This window comes from Prenolepis imparis, unplaced genomic scaffold (genome assembly GCF_030444845.1).
Source record: "Prenolepis imparis isolate NDT839.2.m4 unplaced genomic scaffold, iyPreImpa1.0 SCAF_2, whole genome shotgun sequence".
Lineage (NCBI taxonomy): Eukaryota > Metazoa > Arthropoda > Insecta > Hymenoptera > Formicidae > Prenolepis > Prenolepis imparis.
The window spans coordinates 9,525,776-9,551,066 of NW_028141160.1; the positions used below are offsets into that span (position 1 = coordinate 9,525,776).

At 36.6% G+C, this 25,291-nt stretch overlaps 1 protein-coding gene across 1 annotated transcript in view; it reads left to right on the plus strand.

The window, feature by feature from the left end:
• The window catches only part of Ddr (discoidin domain-containing receptor 2), a 185,017-nt gene that overhangs the window by 80,329 nt on the left and 79,397 nt on the right, over positions 1-25,291 (plus strand). The window contains exon 5 of the mRNA XM_083058613.1: positions 24,483-24,728. Coding sequence (XP_082914739.1) covers positions 24,548-24,728 — 181 coding nt within the window. The 5' untranslated portion in view covers positions 24,483-24,547. The remainder of the gene's footprint in view (positions 1-24,482; positions 24,729-25,291) is intronic.

Sequence of the window (25,291 nt, forward strand, 5' to 3'; positions counted from 1 at the left end):
ATCGCATTTAACAGACAAAAATCAATTATTAACGGAAGATCGTCTATCTCTAAATCGGATATATATAGCTGTGAATAAATCTTTAATCAACTTTGACATTATTCAGGATGTCAATCAATGGTTCGATTAGACCAAGATATAAAATATTAGCAAGTAGATTTAAATAAAGTACGGGCTCTTAATTTAATATAGGGGAAAGAATTAGTCGATTGTGAAATAAAATATAAAGTCGAGAATTAGTATATATCATATATTTACGTAGCCAAGGATAAATATGATACGAGTTTGATCTTACACGATATTTGCAATGAGATATATACATTTTCTGATTTAACGCATTTTTTAAGCGTCAATTTATTCAGTGACTGTGTATCTTTGGAATATCTTTATAGAATATACATATACACACTTTAATTAATATATCAGTTAATTTCATCAAGAATGCTTCACTGATTAATTTAGTTAAATTTCGATGGATCGATACTTGATTTATTGGATCGCTTATCGAAATCGTTACAGAGGATAGAAAACGGATCGCGGTTTCTGCTATCGAAAACAACTTCGTGCTTTCATCGTGATCCAGGTAATCTTACTAACCCGACTAAGGTATCCTTTTGCCCTAAACTGTTACATAGAAGGATAATAGAATGGATGGAAGGAAACGAAAAAAAAAAGAAATAATCCCTTGATGCGCTAAAATATGACAAAGTAAAATCGAAAATCTTAAGATGCCTCAACAATCTATTTACGATTTTATTGTACATTTTTAATATAATAATAATACTAAACATTTACTATAATATTTAATCCTCTTTTCAAAACATATTTTTTATCAAATATTTTAATAACAAACTGTATCCATACTGTATTTTACTATAATTTTAATATCTTATTTATTATATTATATATGATAGTTTTATTTTTTGACACATGAATAACACTTATTATTTTTAGAAAGCAATTAAAGATTTGAGAAGAATATAAATAAAAGTTTGTAATTTAACAGGTAAAAGCATGTTTGCAGACATACATACATACACAATTCATGCTGACGGTTCAATTAATTCTTTTGACCTAGTTGCTATACTTTTTTATAGTTGATATTAAAGTAAGATATGACGGTATAAATAAAACGTAAGCAAATAATGAACAAATACAAGAAAATAATATTTTTGAAACGTTGAGAAGAATTAGAAATCGTAATTATTGTATTTATTAAAAATATAAAAAGACAAATAGTTCTATGTTAAAAAAAATTTAAAATTAAGATCTTCATATCATGATTATATTTGAATATATGATACATTAATGTGTTAAATGTTTGACTTTTGCGTGTCATATTATGTCACTTGATGACAACAATCTATTCTCTGATACTCTACTGCACTGCACTGTTATGTCAATAGGCAGTATCGTGTTGATATTAGATTTGTACACATATAGAACCAAGTACCTCTCCATTATTCTGTTTGCTACTCCAAATATGGAGACAAATATCTTTATCCAGATTTGTTCGACATGCTCGACAGTAAATTCGTTTATGATAAACCAGAAACCAGAACTCAAAACTGAATTTATTACACTACCGACCAACCATGTCGTGCTTCCATGCGATTCGGCTAATCTTGCTGACCCGTTTGGGATAGCCGTTTACACCAAACTGCTCGCAGAGGAGAGCCGAAGCGAGAGGAATATCCGAGACGAAGGAGAAAGAAAGGATGAGATAGTGTGCACTGCACTCCTCGTTTCCCATATTATCTCCACGACGCTTTAGTCTACGTCGGACATGATCCCGTAACTCATATCACCATGTGTCACCGGCTTAATCTAATTCACGATCGTTGTCCGCCGTAACTCACATCAGAATAATTGTTCGATCGATATTTCCAGCGATATCGTACGTCATGTCATATGTATTTAGCTATCACAAGATACAGCTCCGCGATTCGATCGATTCATGAAAATCTCATGGTATCTGCATAAGAAACAATGAGTCTCCTGACGCAGAGAGAGAGAGAGCTGCATTTAATAATCATGTGCCTTCAAAAATATCAAATGGATGACATGATTGTCATATGACGTATTCGATTAAATCGAATAATAAATTTGTACGAGTAAGCGATGAAAGACAGAATTTTAAACGATAGTCTAAATTGATGAATTTTTCATGATTAAAATATCACTGGCGCAAAGGAACAGGATCTCTCTCTCGCATCGCAATATTAGCCAAATGGCATGGTTTGAGTTTGCAAAGATATTGGAGTGCTCGTTTTTTTCTAGCCGGCATTCCTTTCGCGCTGATTGATTGTGACGGATAGCTCGGTGTTACCAGGACGTTTTTCCGCACGAGTTCCTGTACACATGTTGCCGCGAGCCCTCGCCGCCAATTTAATCAGCCGTGCACTGCGCTCGCTGTCTCGTACCGTCAACCAGTCACACCGGCTTTTTTACCTTTAGGGAATAAATCTATATAGTTTATTATTTGTCGATCCGTTCTATCTATCTGACAATATTGTCTCTCGAAATGACGCATGCACGGCTTTTTTTTATGTAAAAATTTATTCGGTAAAAATTTATTAAACATATGCGCGAAGCGTAAAGTAATACGCGTGATAAAAAGTGTATTATTAATATATATTTACTACAAAATATTGTGTGTGTGTCACACAGTTGCACCGGCAACCGTGATTATATAAATCAAATTTGAGGTCATATTGAATTTTCTGTCCTTCCTTTAGACGAGTGTAGCCATCTAAAATTTATGAAATTATTTTATTACAGAGATTAAGATTTGTGTCAAATTCTATCACTATAAAAACTTGACAATTATATTACTGTCATGAATAATTGCTAATGCTTGCGATGTTTATTAACGTGTTACATACGATTCACTGATCGTAATAAATTTGATAGACTTCTGATCTCTCGATGGAATTATTATATTATCGTTACTGTCATCATCTTCGTACTCGATATATAGAGTAGAGGTGTGAGAACTATCTCTCACGAGAATAAGCGACATTGGCTCACGATGCGATAAATCCCTTTTATTGCGGCGTTCCAGCAGCGATCTGCTGGTTTGAACGACTCATCGTGACCTTTGACGAGTTCCACGCGCTGAATTCATTACTCGGATACGATCGTCTGATTCCTGTTGCCACTGTAATTCTCGATTACAAGATAGATGTAAAAAAGATTATGTACTAGTTAAAAAAAAGTCTTCTTTTTTTATACTGATAACAGAAAGAAATGTGTAATGGAGATTTTTATATTACACTCGACAAAAAAATGTGTAATACGTTATTTAATCTCGATTCTTAAAAATATATCCGAAACCACTTTCGACAGTTTGTAATGGAGAGATATTTAATTAAAATTATACTCACGTGGTGTACTTAAAATTTAAGATGCACCACAGGATCATAAAGTAATAGACTTTCCGAGAGCATGCAAATTTATCCTATAACGTTGGCTTAAGTAATGCACGATTTAATCTTTTCACGACTAACGAAGGGATATAAAGTCGATTAGAAAATTATTTTTTACTACGCTGTATATTTCGCACTTTATTAACTACGAATGACGTGTACTTTTGTATATGCGTTTTTCTTCATTCTCTTTATTCTTTTTATTACTTTTTTCTCGTCATTTTTGCTTTTCTCTTTAATATGAGAGTTTTCTATAAAAAAAAAATTTGCTCGAAATAAAGTCTAGACGATTAGATAATGAAAAAATTCGCATCCCTCTCAGCTTTTGCATTTATTCTAGTTTTCCCTTAAGTGAGAAATATTCGCGCGAGTCGACATCTCGCGAGCAATTAGAAGTGATTAAAAAAAAGTTTCGATAATAGGCACCTGAGAGTGTGTATAAATAAAAATACCGTTGCCTGAAAAGCGAGGAATGCTTGAACTTGTTTGCAAGTTTCGAGCACTTGGCCACTCGAAAAGTTTTTAGCTGGCTGCATTTCTAGCTGGCGTAGAGTAGTTTCTCTCTCCCGCGCGCCAGTCGCGGGTTTCTGCAATTTGCGCTCGCAACATCGCTTCAATTATAAGACAGGCAGATTCACCGCTCATTAAAAGTGGAGGAACACCGGGGCTCCCGGCTTCCATCCGGCTTCCCTCTCCGGCACCCCGACATTCAGGCACCTATCCTCGACTCCCTTGCGTTCCGCAAGATTTCTTCACTCTCCGCTCGAGATCGTTCCACAACCTTATTACTTTCGATCCAGTGGAAAAAATAGACTGTTTCTAAATAAAGCTAAATTTATTTAAAAGTTCATCTACATATACACGTGCAGATAGAAATTATTTTATTATTTAAACCGCGATTCTTTATTTTCGCAGCTTTCATTGTGACTTTTTCGCGGCTTAAAAAATTCTGCATTAATTACTGTTAAATATCTAGAGGGTGCAACGCTGAAATTTGAAGTTATCTTTGTATATGTATATAACGTTGATGTTTTGACACGAATGTTTCAAAACGTTGTTAGGAGGAATTCATTTTATCTTTGAGCTGGTCTACTGTCATGAAAATGTTAAATGTAATACATTTATGACATCATATAATGTTCGTCCTTTACGCGGTAAAAGCAGTCTTGGCGGATTCAAGATGCACCACGACAAATTCATCTCCGAGTCTCTGTCCGTATCGTACAAAGTCCGAGTTGTTACGTTAAATGCCAAGATGTAGACGTTAATAAATTGCAAGAATTGCCTTCTGGGGAAGGAACATTTTCCAGAGTACAAGGAGCAAGCGTCGTGTATATATTGTCGACGCACAGGTACATCCGTACGCAAAGAGAAAAGAAGGAAGATTGAAAAGGAACCGAGAAAAGATTAATGAGCGTTTCCTCGCCTCGACTCTTGTCATTTCTTTCATCCTCTTATCTGTCTCACATTCTTTCTTTCTACGGGATTTCATACACAAAAAACGCTTTCATCTATATTTCAAATTTTTCAAATCCCATTTCGATAGATGCACATGAGCGTCAGTCTTTCAAATGGACGAAGTACCGTGTTAAATATTGAGTAATTTGACGCGACAATAGAATAGCCAGAAGCGCTGTTAAAACATTAACGGACACATATAGCGATAGAATATGCAAAACGTATCAGATACTATACATACATGAATTGATGGAAATAACGACAGATAATCTTTTTGCGAAAAAATGCAGAATCACTAATGCAACCGAACACCTATGCATTAATTAGATTTCCGATTTTAGAGATTTACGAATTTGATATAATATTCGACAATAATATGATTATACATTATTGATAATTATCGTTACTATAATTGACAGCAAATGCTCAATCACTCTCTTTGACTCGATTCTTACGATATTAATTTGTTTTATAAAGGATGGAAAGAAAGAAAAAGACAAGGAAATTTATTTTATTGATAAATGATGCATTTTTTAATGTTTTCATTTAAAAACCATATATATATATTTATTTATTTATTGCTCGGAAATACATTTACATTAATAAATGAGTGGAAATGCAAGATTGAATTAAAAATCTGTTACATAACTCTGATAGGAATATCTTTAATTGTTTATAAGTATTTAGATCATGAAACGCGCGCGACAAAAGCAAAATGTGGAAAATAGCCAATACGAACCGCTCGCGAAGAGAGAGACTCTAATCCGCGTATATACGAGTAATACGCTGTGAATAAGCTGAAAAGGATTTTCGCCGGTATAGGAATTATTTATCATCATGGATTATGGTAGCTCTCATCGGCTATTAAACGGAACGAAAGCGGGCACGGCTGAACACGCAACGCGACGGAAAATCCCATTGGGCGCGCGCAAATATTAAATGCGTTTACGATTTTCGCGAATGGGACTGATTATTATCCTCCGTGAAAATCGAACAATATGCTGCGGCTGCGAGAAACCGTTTTTCGAATATGCGACCGTGTAATATACATATATGATCAAGTACAAAATGCAGAAGCGAAAAACGCGGTCTATTAATTGTTCGCTATAAGTGAACGCTCTCAATTTTTTTCCGCTGTCATTCGTAACAATTCAGTTTATGACTGATTTATAGATGTGTGTGAGATGATAAATTTCTTTTTACTAAGTTATTTTTTAAAAAGTAGGTTAATATTTTTATTTATATACGATATCAGAAATTCATATATCGCCTTACCAAGTATCGTCATCTATTTTAATAGTCTCTTTGTACGGATTATATCAATGAGTATTATGGTATGAATTTCACTAATAATAATAATTGGCTAGAGTATATTTATTGCTCTGCAATGAAAGTAGTAAATTTAGAACGCACAGAGAGATATAAATTATATTTTATTTTTAAAGAGATGCGCGCGCAGGAAAGGAGAGAGTGGGGGTTACGTTTTTTGTAAAATCAAACCGCGTGTATTTTGCATCACGCAAATCTGTATCAAAAAATGAGTAACGCGAGAACGCGATTGTAAATTGTAGCGTACATCGAACGGCAGAGCGACAGAAAAAAAGGACAGGTCGCAATACACAAAGGGCCAGTGGCAAACTGCAAATGTTCGATTGGTCATAAACAAAAAATAAAAGCCAGTAGCGATGCGAAAGTTCATGAATCTTTGTCATTCCGTAATGTTGGACACGTATATAAATGCGTCGTTTTTAATTTAATTCCAATCGAGTGCTTCTAACACGTATATATTTTTTTTAGATATTTACGTGCCGATAGTATTTTGCAAAATCTTCGCGCGTCAAAGAATTCCAATCGGTAAGATAATGGAAAAAAAGCGATATAAAGAAATCAAGGAGCGGATCATGTGTATGCAATGAGTGAGTGATTGCTCGCGCTTAAAAAATGCAGCAGAATGAACGAACGATCAATATTGTGCCACCATGCGGCATTCTATATGTACGCTTTAAAAATTCGAACGATATTACGGTAGCTACGTGTTGTGGTTCGATGCGGTGCGAAAATCCCAAAGGAACGCTCAAATTCAAGCCGCATACACTGCGCTTGATTCTACGATGTTGTTACGCCACGTGCCGCTGAATTTCTATATTCTTTTTAAACTCGCAGCTTCTCTCTCTCTGGGTAGCGCTTTTGGAATTACACGTCTCATTGAGTCATCGCTATGTTCATAGACTGCAAATAATCGATATATTGTTTATTTTCTAACACTTATAAATAAAAGGTGTGTGACATCAATTTCCATATAAAATATTGTAAAAATGTTGTCATCAAAGAAAATGTGAACGCGAAATATTTCGTCGAACAAATTTGCTCGCAAAATTTTCCACAAGATTTAAAATAATTAATTCAAGCACTAAAATCTAAATCTATATTACTCTTAATTGTAAAATGCTCACAAACTCTTCAAACATTTTTTTTGCAAATATTGTGTGAAAAGAAGCAGCCATTATAAATATTAGAAATTATTAAAAGCAGTAGTTTTAGATATTACATAGTTGCCTAGCGATGCTCAGAAATTTCTGCTTTATTTACATTTTTCGTGGCTACACTATGCAGACATTAAATGTAAAAGTATATTCAGATTTAAATTTTGCGAATTCTGGAACACCGAACATATTCGAGAGATAAAATCGAGTATTTAATTAGAACATCTGAAGGGAGAGATAATTAAATTTCAGAGTCGTTTTTTCCAGACAATAAAAGAAAGTCTCATTTATTTTCATCCGGCGAATCTCTTAATCTTTTACTTCGTCAGGCAATATGTGAATGCATTTATGTGTGAGTTGCAGACATTGCTTTATTATCTCTTCAGTTAGATTGATTTTTTTTGGTAAATATAAAATAATAAATTATTATAATTAAAACCTGTTGAATAATCATAAGCTCGCTGCGTATAGAACTTTTATTGATCCATGGTCTTATCTGAAAATACATACATGAATATAATAGTTGTCTGTAAAAATAATTACACTGTATTATCGTTTATACAGTGCAGTGCGTCCAAGTTGATATTGTCAGGTTAAAAAGTTTCTGCTTAATCAAACAAAATTTTAAATAAAGCAAATCCTATTTTTTAAGATGTCGATTTAATATTTCAGTATGTCAAATTTTCGAAATAACCAAATGTCAAATTATAAATATGTACAAAAATACGAAAAATACAATAATGCAACAATAATAAACTTTAAGTACAGATACATACTTAATAATGTACTTAATAATGTATGTAATTTAATAATATATATATTATTAAATTTTTATTATTAAATTCTATAATTTTTAATTAATAATTTTTAATTATAACACAACAATATATATGACTACCACAATTAAGAGACTTAACTTGGAATATTTTTAAAAATTCAGCATTTTTTCTATGTAGCGAAAAGAACAATACAATTATGAAAATAATTAATTCTTATGCTTAATAAATAAATTTTTTGTTGATCTGTATTGTGTTTATTAGCATGATATAATATTTAGCAGCAGTCAATAATTCTCAGAGTTATACACATCCGCATTATGTACGAATAATTTTGAAATTATTATCATTCAAGATATAATTGAGTTGACATTTACTTAGTGAGACTATCCAGATAAGTTCTACGGATTAAACTGTTATTCTTTCACGTAGCGCCGGATTGTTTCACATCAAAGAACTTTACGGGCTTTTGGTCTTCAGCGCAGCGAAATTGTCGAAAGCCGACAAGCAACAAAATTCGCAATTTGTATATCCTTTGCTTTCTTTTTGGTTACATTTTAGTCGCTTTGAATCGCATGAAAATTAAATGGAGCTATTATTCGCGTTATACTGCGCGCTTTGAGCTTGTAACCATCTTTCAAAATGCAAGACGAAATATATGAAATATATCAATCTTGGATGTTTCGAGAAAATGAAATATTGATCATTTTATAGAAATTTTATTTTTTTACTTTAAAAAATTATATATATTGTTTTTCTCTTTCTATTGCAGTATTATCAATTATAAGCATATAATAAAAAAGATTCAATCATATAGAGATATTTCATACTCACAATTTCAAATTGTATAACAACTGGGTAAAATAGTTTTAAAAATAAGTGAATTATATTTGTTTATATTATTTATAATTTTCATAACTTTTAAATTTAAAATATCTTATATGAGACACTTTTTAAAAAATGCATACAAATAACGCTGACACGCAGAATATTACATATATAACTTTATATAGTGAAGATCACGTATTATTTTTACTTTTGCTAGAAATATTCCATAGAAGATGGAAATCGCAAAAGATCCTATATATCGACACGAGCTACCTTTATCCCAAAGTATTTCGCGCGAGTAGATACCCGGCATCCTATATAGGAAATCGTGACTTCGTTTTAAATTCTTCCGATGCGGAGTAACGTCGTTTCGAAGAGAAATCGCCCTTTGCTCTGACAATAAGGAACTGAGGGTAGCAAGGAAGCCGCGTGAGTACGACGTTTCTGTACGTGGTTTAGCTCCTGTATTTTACGTATCCTACATTATATTGGTCTCTGGCCCTCTTCGAATTCAATGTTTGGCCGTTTTTGACTGCGAATTTACAATAATAGTTGAGCTTTACGTGTCCGCAATCGGTTCATAGTTTCGTGGTTAATACGGTGGATTGCAATGAAATAGATTTTGCCAAATGTTTGCACATGTATGAAGGAATATATAATAGAGTGTGACGTTATACGCGGATACACGCCACACATTTAATATCATTGAATAGTTTAACTATTTGCGTAAATTGTAAACGCTCTGTATATGCGTACTTGGCAATATCATGGCGAAATAGGTCATAATGCGCACAAAACGTATATTTCTTGTGATATATAATTGGATGCATTAAGTTACGGTCTACTTGATTATATGTTATGATATCGCAATTCTAGAAATTATTATCGCAATTAAATATATTCCAATTGCGTCAAGCTACTTTGAATTAACATCGTTTACCTGCTCCTGTTAATAGCACTTGTGTTGAATTAATAAACCACAATTAATAAATCATTCTATAAATACAAATTTGAAGATATTTGATATTTAATCAATACATGTATTTTTACTTGTATTTTATATATAAATTATTATTATACATATATATATATATATGACAAAAATAAAAAGTCTTACATCTAATTAGGAATTAAATAAGATTTTAATTTATTTTCTCATTTTACTTTTTTTCAACATTTTCAAAAGAATGGCCGCACCTTATTTTTATAGTCAGGCCTCTACTTTGTAAATAATGTGTAAAGCTTACGCTTTTCTAAATATACACAATTATCTTGCAATATATTATGAGAATATTGAAGATATTATATTAAATTTAAGAATTTTACAAATTAAGAATTAATTAATTGCCCAAGAATACTCATTTATAATGGTATTTTCGATACTTCTCGTGGCAAAGTTTGACGATAGTATCCGTGAGTATCGTAAAAACACTAAACGACGTAACGGTATGTCGAGCAGCAATTCTTATACACCGGTTTATGCAAAGTAAATCGGGGTCGGCACCTCCTGAGAACGAACCTGTCGCATCGGATCGCCGTACTGCATATTTATGACGTTTTTGTAACGGCGCATCCACTGGAAACTATAAGGCTTCTGAGCGTTATCATATTTTATAGAGACGATCCATCCTTGCTAGTGTTTGTTTTTATTTCTATCACCGTCTCGCGACGAACTGTTTACCGCTGAAATATATCAGTGTATACCCGCGGAATGGAAGTCGGTGGCAAATAGTTTTGTTGGATACTCGCAAATAGGGATTTTTCTGGCCGCCGGAAATATATATCGCTGAGAGAGTACTTCGAAACGGGGCGAAACGCGATATGGACGATATGGCAGTCCGGAATAATTTTTGTTCTGTGTTTATTTGCGTTTAAATTTTTATTTAAATTTAAAACGATGGTGAATATTTTTCTCAAAAATATACTAATTTCAATCAGTGCAACATATTTTGCTGAGAAATTGTATATTTGATTGGCTGATGTGTGTGCGAGATTTACAAACGAGAATTAAGAATGTTTAGTATAATATTGTTTTATTATACGTATATATATATTAAATTATAATATTGTTTTATTATACGTATATATATATTAAAAACCGTGAATCTCAATATATTATTATATTAAAAAATATTACATATGTGTGCATTATACTTTTAACTTTCTCTATTTCTATTTTTGCAAATTATTATATATTCTCGTGCTTCTTCTGCATATTGATTTAGTTTTGCTTTCCTTTATTTCATATGTACATACAATTATCAGTATCACAAATATCTGTCACGCGAGAAAATAAGTGTTATTTATCCTACAACAGTGCTTTCTTCTAATATTAAAAATATTAAATCGAATATCAACACTTGCACTTGAACACATTGTCATGATCTTGTTAGACGGATCGGGCGAAATCGTCGTCGGATAGCGCCGAAAAATAATCCCGAATTCATCCTGTTGCACGTGACCACCGACGATCGTATAGCCCTGAATTTCGGCGGAAATCCAGGTCGCCTTACGGTCGTAGCGGAACCTCGAGGAATCGTATCGATGTGAAAAGCTAGGGGAGGCAAAACGTCATCGGTACGTTGCCGGACGAGGCAACCAAACGAAGGCGAACGAAGGGGTTGAAAAATATGAGCGATCGGGGCGGTCGTGGCGGTCGCGCAAGAGTGGAAAGAAGGAGGAGGGATGGGGTGGCAAATGCGGAGTCGAAAGGAGAACTTAAACGCGGAATAACGTCGAATAGGCGGCACTCGTCCGGTGCTTCGAGCCGTTCCGCCGATTTAATAACGTAAATTGTGCGCCGGCCTCGCTTTAGCAGTTCTGTCACGAATTTTTCTAAAGCACACTATCGAGTGTTCGGGTTCCTGCCGCGAATACAGAGATCTTGCCTCTCTCCTCAGGCCAACTCCCTCTTTTTCGTTTTCTTCATTCCCCCTTGTCCCTCTTTTAGGGGGGCCCTCTTCCTTTTCTCTCTCTCTTTCTCTAGTTATATGTCTGCTCTTTTTATTTTCCTACCCCACCATCATCTCTCTCTTTTTCGTTCCTTTTTTCTATTTTTTTTCCTACATTCGCCTCCTCTCCGTTCGTACGTACGAGGTGACAGGGCTGCGTCGACGAAAGCTAAACGACGAATTTCGCTCCCGCTCTTACGTGACTCGCATTTCCGTCCCGACCGGTTAATGCGACCGCCGTAAGATCGGTGTGGCTGAATTTCCCCTCGTAGACTCTCTCTTCTCTCCTAGCCGCCAAAACTACCCTTTTCTCGGTGGCCGCTGAGGCAAGTCGAGAAAAAGGCAGTGTGGAAAAGGAATCGGCTATAACGCCGACGGTTATACGATATATCTGAATCTCGACACAAAGAATGCCCCGACGGGCTTTCGATTCCGCGTAACTCTCGATCTCTACGGAATGGAAGTTCTTCCGCACGAAGAAGCGCTCGCGGTTGATTCTTGGCGTATCTCTCTCTCTCTCTCTCTTTCTCTCGCTGGTCTTATTTAATTTAATCTAACTTACGCTCGGGACCGCGTAACTAGATTTTACAAACCCGCCAACTTCGCGTTCCGGAAACGATTATTGTATTTCCCTCGGAGGTACTGTATTGTGTAGAATGCTTCATAAATATTGGAAATCTAATAACTCTCATTCCTGTTTTCCTCGCTAAGGGTCGTCTCGGTTTTTCTTCGATGAGAAAGAAACGAGGGAGGGTTCAATCGAGAGAACGAACAGAGCCAGAGGGAGATGCGCTAACATCAAGAGAGTGATGAAAGACGTCGCGGCGATACGTACATATATAAATAGGAAGTTCTTAGCCGCGAGGACATCGGGTTATTTGCATGTGAGTAATGAACCCGGCGGGCATGATGGGGCTGAAGATGAGACAGGACACGGTGGCGCTCGCTAAGAAGAACGAAGGGACGGCGAGAGAGAGGATGGATGGGTTGGTTGGGAACATCCCCGGTATCAGCGCCCACCAGACGCGATAACCTTTCATGTATGAAGTGTCGTTTAGCCGTCCTCGCGCGAGATTGTTCCGTCCCTCCGTCTTTCTTACCCTATCTCTCTACCCTCGTGTCTCTCTCGTGCTATTTCCTTCTCGCACGCTATTCATCTTCCGCATCTTCGAATCCGTCCCGCTCTAACCGCGAGGCCTTGTCTACCTTGCGCCGTTCAAGTTTCGCCGCGAGTTTCCTCGAATAAAAGGAATGCCGTTCGCGAAAAGTTCCGAAGTCAAATTGAACGGGTGTGCTCGTAACTGGTTGCGATCAACTCGAGATGGAAGACTCGGGAGTGAATGCTATGAAAGAGAGAGAAAGGGAGAGGGAGAGAGAGAGAGGGAAAAACATTCGAACGGGTATGGAGCTTCTGTTATCTGAGAAAGAAAATTTTAATTCCCGACTTCGCTATGGCGCACGTTGATTTCTCGAAACTCATCTCTCACAGATTTTCTCAGCCATCCACCGATGCTAAAGTTCCAGTGCTGGTAATGGCGTTCGTGTTCTCTTTTAAAACGAAATCAATTTTCCGTAGAGATCTATGTTGATAAGCTTCGAATCGAGATTATACACTACGAAGTGCTTCGCATCGCTCCTGAAATAAACCCTAAGCCTTTGTTTCGTGCTGATAAAAACGCAAGAAAATGAGATCGTGACGCGATTATCATCATCGTAAAACGTTTCACAAAGCCTTTTAAACCTTTATTAGTCTGACGGGCAGTCTGTTTTCGAGAGTTGTGTTTGCTCGCTGACTGCGATAAACATAGCGATTTTTTTTACAAGAGCCCTAGAGTCACCCGTGAAACTTTTTCCAGAGAAGAAACGTACCGGTAGAAAAGGTCACTAGTTTTCTCATAAAGTCGACTTTATAGGGTGAGTTGTGTAGCTTCGCGGACGTTACCGAAGTTTCCAGACTGTCATCATAAAGCGCCATTTTCACAGCTCGCAAGCGTGTAATAGAATTGCAGCATTATTTCAAGAAACATTACGATTAAGATATAAACCTAGTTCTTTGCGAGAGCGCCGAGAAAAACCGCACGATAACGATTTGCACATTCTACGCCAACATTTTTTAATTCGCAGGGAAACATTATTAATGCATTTTCCCTCGTTAAAAATAAAGTCCCTCGCATTTCGCATACCCGGCATTAATGAGCCGCGCGATGCAAGATCTGTCACCGGGCGCACGAAATATAGCGACGACGAGAGGAGAAAAAAAAAGGGAAGCGACGATACCTACGTTGCTTAGAAACGTCGCAACACTTCAACGAGCTCTTAATACGCCCATCATCCACCAAATTACGCCGGCTGCCTTCCCAAGCCTTCCCGTCTCTGCGCAGCACAATGTACCGGCTGTACTTTTCACGCAATTAACCCGGAATGAGGTCGCCGCCGATAAGAATCCGCGTGTACGCCGTCCGTCGTTTTAAAGAGGGCGATTAATAAAACATTTTTCTTCTTGTAACTAATTAGATAATCCATCATAATTAATTCTCGGCTCGTTGCACGGACGCGCCGCCGTTTGGATATAACACGTGTTATTTGCGTCACTGAAGTAACATAAGTGAAGGTACATAAGTAGAGAGCGACCATATATACTGATCGAATCGCGTACAAAATACAGGGTTGTAAATCCCGAGGAAGAAAATTGTTTTACGAAACGATATCGCGCGCCGGAGGGTGTATCACCGATCCGATACATAAGCGAAGACCGATGTCGATCATACTCGATGGACGCGACAACCATCGAATAAGGGTTGCGGTGGAGTGTAGGAGACTTCCGCTCAAACCGCGCTTCAATACCGGAGCTCTTAAAGAGATTATTCCGAGACCCCGCTTTCTCTCTCCCCCGACAACCTCCCTTCGACTATCCATGGTCTGCTCCTTGAAGAGCCTTCCATTCTCTAAGTTAGCTCCTTACGCTTCCTTGACTTCCATGAGACGCTGTATCTTGCATTTCCCCAGCGATGAATACGCTCCGTTAGAATTCCAGAACCTCCGGCTTTATATTGATCGCCGTTACATCATGATTCTAGATCATATCGAAACAAATAACATCAAACCGAGCTTAATATTCAATTTCCCGTAATAGCACTTTAACGTTATCGTAATTGTATATTCCCCATTATACAAGCACGCTACACTGTGCACAGTTATTCATAATTATCTATTATTGGAGCAATATTTCGCTGCATTTACGCGCTATACTCATTTCTAAACAATGCTAAAATATTGTATTGTTATTTCGACAATAGCGGCTTCAAATATCTACCTACTATATTTGTTAGATAAATTTTCTCCTCGATTTTTGCAACAATTCTCTCAATTCTGGAGGGAAACATTATTTTTGTAAATATTACGACGATTTCGCGCATACAGATACCTTTCAAAGTATTTCGCTACATCACAGTTCATTTAGCATCTCGCGAACTATAATTGTCTCAATAATACATCGATTAAAAAAGTGTCCGAACGAGCGTAATTCAAGCGTGAAATGACGCTGCCGCGTTTCTAAAGAGAGGATAATTGCTCACTTCGTTGGCAGCACGCCGTGTTAAAATATTTCCTCCATCTGGTCGGCGTTTATTGTTCCGCGCGTTGCCATTCTCCTCGGAAAGCGGCGCGGCGAGGAAATCCACGAGCAAATGTCCCGGGGTCGCTTTTCATGGCTGCCATGAATACCTCAATCAAAGTGTGCGTGCTCGCGTGTAAAGGGTACGGGTATAGACGGACGGACACCGTTTAAATATCAAAACGAGGTATCCTCGGATTGTGCTATTTACGGAAGGACAGGGTTGCGTCAAATGCGCTCCTATTGTCGCCCTGCGAAGCTTAACGATGGAGGCGAGTGTCTGGTTCTGCGAGTTACCGTTCATTGTCCTTTCAACAAGCGGCATATCTCGCTGCGAGTCAGCCTACTGTAATATAATTGCCAAAATTCATATTCCGCAAAAAGAAAGCATACTTTTCCTTCAAGTATTTTTTAATTACCGAATGGCAATGATTAAAATTTAAAAAAATTTTGTACAATAGGGAAAATTTCTTCTTTAATTTCAAGAATCTATCTGAAGTAAGAATTTAAAGGCAGAGTCTCTCTTTACGAGCGGATTTGAGATAATACTTCTGCGTCAGTTAAGTTCATTCACGCTGCTACCGTTTTTCCAGACAATGGCGAATAACATAGGAGAGCACTGAAATATTTCTTATCTGACGCTTTAACGGTCTACAAACGCTTGTGTGGTTGTTATCAAGCAACTAGCAATTTAAAATACCGTGAATTCGCGAGTGCCTTATAACGTACAATGTACAGATATCGATAGCGTGCAGGGTATACACAAAGGACGACCGCTAAACCCAGATATTTTGACGCTCTAGGCAAAATACAGAGAGATTTCTCTCTCTCTCTCTCCCTTTCTCTTTCTCTTTCCGGCTACTTCCCTGTTTCGTGAGATAACAATAAAGCCCACGGCCCTTGATTCGAATTGGAACATATCACAGTTTTATTCTTTGCGTGTATTTTTATGCAAATGTTTGTAATATACAGATAGTATTTACAAATAAAATGAAAACAGATCTTCAAACAAACTGATGCTATTAACCGATTAAATATATTTCTTTTTTTTTCATTTGATTTTGTTCTCCATTAAACAATCATTTGATTTATATATTTTATTTATACGTACTATTTTTATTTGAAGAGTTACGGTAGAGTAATTTAAAAAATTGTTAATTTAAAAAGTTTAAATTTCGTAAACTGGATTACATAAACATTTTTTTAATCGCGCGTGTGTTATATAATTTTGTCGGTATTGCAAAATACTGGGCAGAGTGTCACTCGATTACTGGGTAAGCACGTTCGGTGAATCCTGCTAATTGCTACGTTGAGTGGCGGAAATCCAACGCGCCTGGCTGAATAGAGTGAATACCGATCATTAACGTACTCAAAACTCTTCTAAAAATCTGTTTTGTCGATATATATATTCTTGTAGGAATCACGGGATTCTCCATAACATCCTAATTAGGCGTAAAAACTTAAAATAGGGGTTGCATTTTTCTGCGACAGTTTTATCAATAAAAATTCAATATATTTTTCCAAATTTTTATTACAGCTTCTGTTTTTACTTAATTAAAAAAAATTTTTTTTGACAATTTATCATTATCATACTTATGAAACAATAATTTTTTTTTTTTAGTTGAAATAAGCAGTTTTATTTCCAAGAGAAAAAGGTACATTAAACAGTCTTGTGTAAATGTAATTGCAGCAAAGAGCACTTGAAAGGAAAAGAAATATACAACTATTATATACAACTAATATATTACAATTATGTGATGAATATTAAAATAGTTACTCTGAAGGGGATAATAACCATTTTATGTTGGAAAAGATTTGCATAGAAAATATAACCTTCCGTGAAAAACATTAACATAAAAATGTGTCTGCATCAAAAAAATATTTATTTCTTTTATAATACAGTAGCTGAAATTTTCTATTTTATCAGAATGTTGTTGGTTTAAAAAGGTTTAACTTTTATTTTAGCCAATTAAGTTGCAATTTATAAATATTAAATTGCAAATTTCTTCTTGAGTGTGCTTTCTACATTTAAATTATTATTGTATTTAAAATTCTGTGAAAATATACACAAATAATTATAATGGTATAAATATTACATATATTATAAGATAAATGTTCTACATTTTATTTTGTGATTTTTAGTAAAACAATACTATAAATGTGCGTTTCATTATAATGTCATAGAAAATTATTATTCACGATGACTGACTTAACAGATCATATCATTTCTGACATATAATATTTTTTAATTATCACGGAATTTTATTTGACTTTTTGTGAAAATTTTTAATACCAACGATATATAATGTTATATCTCTATATAACAACGAAATCCGAAACGCAAGAATTTTACGAGAATGGCGCGATATCGGCAATGCCGCTGCATGCAAAATTCTTCTTCTAGCAGAAAAGCTCTCGAAAGCTTCATAGTTTCCAAGAGCCGCGACGAGTGGCGATAAGTGGTGTACTTAACTTGACAGTGTGGAGATAGTTTCAACTTCTCCTGTTGCCTCGCAAATACCGGCGTTAGAAAACACTAAATTCTTTCGATTTTTATTATGCAATAAAATTGAAAAATAATCTTTACACACATTCGCATATAAAAAAAATATAAAATATTTGCAATTATAGAGTTATATATGTATATTGCGCGTATTTTTTTATCTGTTTTATTATATCTTCTTAATGTTTCTGTCTTGCATCGTGTGATGCTTTAATATTCGTATATAATATCACAATTGAGCGATATCGTAACGACTTAAAATGCGGGTCGCATTTTTCTGCTACGACTTCATCAATAAAAATTCAATATATCTTTCCAAATTTTTATCACAGTTTCTATTTTTATCTAATTGAACAAAATATTTTTTTGACAATTTATTATCCTGTTAATAAAATAAATTCGGAGGTAGTTATATTTTCAGGAGAAAAAGATACATTAAATATCATATCGTTACATATGTGTATTGTGTATAATAAACAATCTCTAATTTTATCAATAACGTTACACGTTTGTGTGTGATTAACGCAGATCGACTTTTTAAATCGGATTTTCGCGTTGTAAGAAGGAATCTCTTTAGTTTTCTCTTTGAGGTGTAAACGTCAGCCTTTAGGTTCCCGTGAGATCTGCCGGTAGCAAAGCGGCGGTGTTCGATCCGATAACCGTGTTTTCCCAAATCCTTCGGTTTCTCCTAAGGAGACGGTTCGATTGTTCGACTACGTAGGAACTGGATCAGCGGCGGGGTATTGGTTGGAATAGAAGTAGGAGCGGCACCGACACAAGTGTTATTAGTCGACGAAGGAGAACGCGGAGGAAAGACGGGCTCGAAATTGGTACAAACCGAATAATTCCAAGCGAAGCCTTACCTGAATCGTCTCCATCGAGACGAGCAACGATGCTTGCATTATCGACGAGAGTTCTGTCGAATCGAGAACCTCGATTCTGTGGAGCGAAGTAAGCATATCGAGTATATACGTTTGCTCACCGCACACAATAACAAGATAGAAAGAAAAATTCTAGGAGGGGGAAAAGGAGTTACCTATTACACTTTTTATCCTCTCTAAAGAACCGCTAAACCCTTGCTTAACGACGAGCGACTCCGCGGACTTTTAAATTTCATATACTTTTTCTTTTCCGTACGCTTTCTTCTCCCTTGAGAAGAGAGCGCGTCCGGTGTTCCTTTCCCGCTCTTTTTCTCTCGCGAGTAATCCATAGTGGATTAGCCGCGACCCCTAAGAGCAATGAGTTTAATGTCTGGCGTCGTTTCTGTGGTCGTTAACGAGGATTACATTAATTCGTCTTGCTACCTGTTATGATAAACAAACTCCGCTACAAGATGAATAAGATAACGTTTATGAGAAAAAAACTAAAGTGGTTTTCTTTAAGCATAAGCGACTGTGTGTTCTCTATTAATAAAATAATTCAATATTTTGTACATATACATATATATTTCTTTTTATTTGTTAAAAGGGAGATTTATTGACGTTCTTTCAATTTTTTTTATTACTCAATTTTTACTGAAATTTTCTTGGACAGGCTTGAAAATTTACAGATATACATAAGAATAACAATCAATATTGATATAGAAAGTAAGTGAAGAATGTTACGAGTTAGACGCTTTCATATTAGTTTCGAACTATCCGAGTAAAAATCATAGAAGAATGTTAGCTTGCGAGAGAACGATACGTCGATACATTACGATACGTCGATCAACGAAGCTTTTTGCGAAAAAACGTACGTTGTGAAATTGATGGATCACTTTACGGTAAATAATCATATAATCGCGAGGAGTTGAAACTTTACTTTTCCAGTCTTTAAGTGGGATTGTCTTTTCGCATATTTTTTTCTTTTCTTTTCATCAAAGCTTTAACTCGGATTTTAAAGTGACGTTACCCGTCATTCTTAATTATTTCGATCGACGATTGTTCAGTCGAAAGCAACGCGTCGAGCCAGAGTGCTTATTCTCGATCCCGGAAACGAGAAAAATCTTTCTTCGTCGATGACGGCGTATTGTCGTTTAAAAAGGGTGGATAGCAGCCCGTCAGAATTAATTAATTCCGCTGACGCTTCTCCATCCTCGGGTTTCTTTCAGCGCCGTCAGCTCTTACAGACTCCAACCTCCATCGCATCCGCGACAAGTCCTCGCCGACGTCGGCTTTGCCCGACGAGCTCTCCCTTGTGGAAATCGCGGCGAACCGCGAAAAAGCGTGTCCGCCCGAGCGAGGCGATCGCGATAATTTTGTCGGGGGTGGTTGACGACACCAAAAGAGAAAGAGAGAGAGAGAAAGAGAGAGAGAGAGAGAGAACTCTCTCGCGAGATGATTTCGAAAAGAGGGGCAAAGGCGCGCGGTCGTAGATAAAGAAAACTAGAAGTAGAAAATAAAAGAACGTAGATAGACGGGGAAAGGGCTGACTAGGAAGGAGCGGAGCCGGAGGGAAGAGACCGGAATGAAATTTGCATCGCAAAATCCTACCGTTTACCCCGTCCTATCCCTCCTCTTTTCTCTTCCTCTGTTTCTCTCCCCCGTATCTCTTCCCTCTTTCACTCAGTAAAGGAGGAACGGCGTGCTATCAGTATATATACGGGGTAATGACGGTGCTCGGTATTCCGTGAAGAAAAGGAGGAACGTCCATTGGACAAGCGGGACTCGCTTCTGCATCGTGGATCCTGTTTTGTGTCTCGTAGGCTTGTTTGTTTTGCACGGACTATCGAATGCACACAAAAGGCGCCTCCCTCCTTCTTGGTCCACTTCGCAGATCCCAACCCTCGCAATCTCTCGCTTCCTTCAGCTACTGTGGTTCGCCGGTTACAAGAAAAGGGACCCGAAGCAGTGACCTATGAAGGAGGAATTTTTAGAGTTTTTAACTGCTGCACGTTTATCACGCGCGCTCGCGTAATGTAAACAAGTAACTAAATTATCGTTTTAACCGAGTAGCTACCTTTGATACTTATCCGTTAATCGATTTTATACACTTTGCAGCAAATCGCGTTCTGCTTAACGTAAAACAGTATACCCGCAAAATATTTATAATAATATATTCCTCTACCGTATAACATAATGTAATAATAAAATTTTGAACGTAGATAAATAAAACCGAAAAAAATTTGGTACTTACATATTTTACATAAGAAAGATAGAAGCTATTTTTATAGTGGTCCCTTCGATGTATCATTTTTAATTTAAAGAAGATGAATATATATAATAGGGATTTTTAAAAAAAAGATACATTCGTTCTTTACTTTATAGTTTAGTTTGCATATTAAAGAGATATTTGAAATGTAAATATTATCGACGCGCAATGTCGCTATGTAGGTCATGTCGTGTATATTACCTGGTATAAACAGAAACAAAACTTTACTACTTCGTGTATATGTAACTTTCCGTCGTGAATAAATCTCATCACAAGATTCGCGTAATACTATAGGTTGGACAAATTTTCCATTTTATTTAAATACGTACATCACAAACATGATCAGCCTTGAATGCGCTCCAGTCACCTACAAATTTCTCTCTAATTTTCTTCAGAGTTTTGTCTCTAGGTAAATTTTATAAAATTACGCAATTCCCCGTGAACGAAAGAACAATGTTACTGGGACGTTGTGGTTTTGAGATGCACATAATGCGATCTTTCCCGGAGACGCTGCTCGTTAACGATCGATAATTATAAATAATTAGTGAGGCGAAAACAATGCCTCTTCGGTGGATGCTCAACAAGAGTTCAGTGACAGTGGATGCACTTTATCTCGAAAAAAACATTATATAATATACATATATATATATATATATATATATATATATATATACGCGAGAAGCATTAATGATCCTTCCTGCCCCGTGCGCGAGAGAAGCTACTCGTTTTTCAACATTGGATCACTCCTGGTTTAAAGCACGTTTCCATTATCTCGCTTGTTACTCGTGTAACTTCAGTCAGACCTTTATCCGTTTCGTGTAATACGTGTGCTCGCTGAGTTTTGCTTGGTTTCGCTGAAAGGTACAATGTACCCGATAGCTTTCCATTCTCGAGCTCCATCGAGTATTCAAAGCAACCTATCTGGAGTTCCATTATAGGTTTTGGTGCATACGTATTGCCGTATCTTACAACTTCAATACCGAGTGCAACACTTGTTTCTGACGGCTTTAGGGCCTCGTTCGTATTCCGCCCCTATATCTTAGACGCGACACATGAAAAGCATACAGAGTCCTTATGAAAGGAACATATATTGCTTACAATTCGATACCGTAACAGATATTTTTCCAAAGCGGTAGCTTAATAGCAGTACAATACAGTTGTACCCTAATTTATTATTTCGATGATATAATAATATTTTACGATTCTATGTACATACTGCATTCTATTACATGCAGTTGTGGCTGCATAAAATATTCATATTCACACAATCATAATATACATATATTCAATTATATTATAACATTTATATGTATATCTAGTTACTACAATATAAGACTGTATTTTTCATAAATAAAAATCGAGTATAATAATAGCCACATTGAATCTCTATATTAAAAATTAAAGTATACGATAATTTCTCATTATCGGAATTCTCGTCCTTATATTTAGACTCCGCTATATACATGCTTGCTTCTCTATGTGTAACTATAATATATACGTTCATACAATTTTCTACATAATGCAATGTATGAAATAACTTGGTGATATGAACGTAGTTTCTAAGGAATATGTAGGAATTTATAAAAAGAAGTGGAACACATGAAAGGATAAATGGCAGAAATACGCGACGTAACTGCAACTGCGCTCGGTAAATAAAAGAGCTTTCCTTTACGTCGAAAGGTAAATGATACATCGGGTGATGCAACGAGAAAGATGACGTTTCTTCTACGAGAAGAGATTATCTCAAAATGCAGCTCAATTAAATTAATTTCGCAGAATAGTCAAGAAAATCGAATATATATTAAACAGAGCTGTATTGTCTCGCGGAAAAGTGATGCCGATGATGCCTCTTCGATTTCGAGGGAAACGTTTGTGTCACGCACGACTGCGTAAACGCACTCAAACGCACCCGACGCCCGGTGGCGTTATTTTCCCAGTTTCGGAGTTTCGCATCGGGCTAACGCCTGAAATTAATAATACTAACACCGGGGGAAAAATAATTTTATCTCCGGCGAGGTGTGAATAATGCATGAGGCGTGACGCGAAATCCGTGTAACGTTGCAGTTGCAATTGCAGCATATGGAACGCGCGTACTTATATATATCGTGTGCGATACATATACCTACATATGCGCGCGAGATACAATTGCAATAGCACCCATTATTGTAGACGCTCTCGCGACCTCTTCCTTGAAAACGATCGCGTTCGCTAATAGCGCCGGCGTAATTAAAATTTCATGCCCCGTGGCATAATAATGCTCCCACTATTTGTCGACGAGTCGTGTGGACGGTGCATAATCCGCGACACGGAGTGACACGGATTATCCGTTAATATCGTGAAGCGATCAATCTTGGATAATAACAGCCGGCTTTTTAACTAAGTGCCACTCAGACGATCGTAAGCGATTTTATATTTCACGGGGGAGCGCGATATTTAGGTGGCCGATTTGTCGGACGAAATAGACCTCTTATCGTGCAGACTGTGTATATCTAGAATGAAGACAGACGAGAAAGAGAGAGAGGGTGGATGGAGGAGCGCTATTTGCAAAAATGATAACAAATGCCTACGTTACCGTGGCAGCACGATAAGAGTTCCGCTTTGCACGACAAATGCAGCTACTGGCGATGATATTTACATAAATATGACCGTTACACTGTATGCCAGTGGCAATCAGTTTATCCCGAAAAAAAAACCGAGATTCGTTGACAGGGATATGAATTGCACGATCCATTTTACACTTATCGGTCGAATTTTCGTAAATTTCTGGATAGAAAAGAATGAGCTATTTATATTAATTTTTACAAGTCATTTTATTTTTATTATATCTAAAAAAAATATGTATGAGATACTATTATATATTCTTTAATCAAGCTTCTCATTCACATTTAAACTTTGATTACGAAAATACTTGTTTAATGACCCGGAAAATGTCCAGAGTTATATTAAGAGTACGCTCTATCACTTTAGCGGTAAGAGTTGGCTACTTTCTTTTATTCTTTGCCGGTAAATTTACCTTGGCAGTTAATTCCATTGTAGCGTCTTACCTGCAATACATTTTCACGATAACAGCCGACACTATTTTTATGGACTCTTCGCTCGAACCATAAGATAAACTTATCAATGAGACAACACCGCCACTACGATTGCATTAAATGAGCGTAACATAAAGAATGCATCGCGCAAATGCATTTGAGGTGACGTGGGTTAAGAATTATTTTCGCCACAAGTCTGTAAAAATATAGCGAACATGTTCGTGTTCGACGACAATGTCAAGACGTCTGCGGACAATTAACATATATCATTCTGTGCTTAGGACATCGACATGAGCCTGTAACCACCTCGCGGTTATCACGATGCCAGGAACGTGCTTGATGACCGATGCGGTCAGGACAGCGGATAGTTAGTGATGAGGAGGAGCAAGTTATCGGCGTGCCGACGGCTCAGATCACCAGTAACATGCCAGTCCTTGGTCCCAGCGCCGATCCAACTCCACTTCGAGGACTTCTGATCGCCGTCTTCGTCCTATTGTCCCTGCCGCGTTGTCGCTCCACGGATCTAGGTAAGTGGAATCCAAACTCCCGCGGACGCGTCATAGCCAAGTTTTATAACTTCCGAAAAGTGCCGGGCGCTTCTTTGACCCCTTCCAACTCTTGCGTCACTCTCTTACAATCTTCTCTATTGTCCCAAGGCGCACTGTCGCCGCGCCAAGTCAAAAGGTTGCATCCTCCAATTGAAAATCTTATACGAGGCATCCCATGGAGACAATCGCAAGTTTTCCAGAATAGAAATGCTTATAACTCTCAAACAAGTATGATTCTCGCGTATCTATAATTCTCGAAAAATCATTTTTCGCATGTAAAAATTAATTTGTGAGAACGGGAGATATTCATCAAATGTATATTTAATGTGCGAACGCGTTTTCAATAAATTTTCTTTGAAGGATAAAAATAATCCCCCACAACATACGGCAGGATTTAAAAATTTTAAATATTATAATTTTTGTAATATTATTTAAATATCAATTTAATTACAATTACATCACATTGCTGTTATAAATGTGCAATATCGTCATAAACTGTCTAAAAAGGGAGTAAACTGTATAAAGAGATATTAAGTGGATCA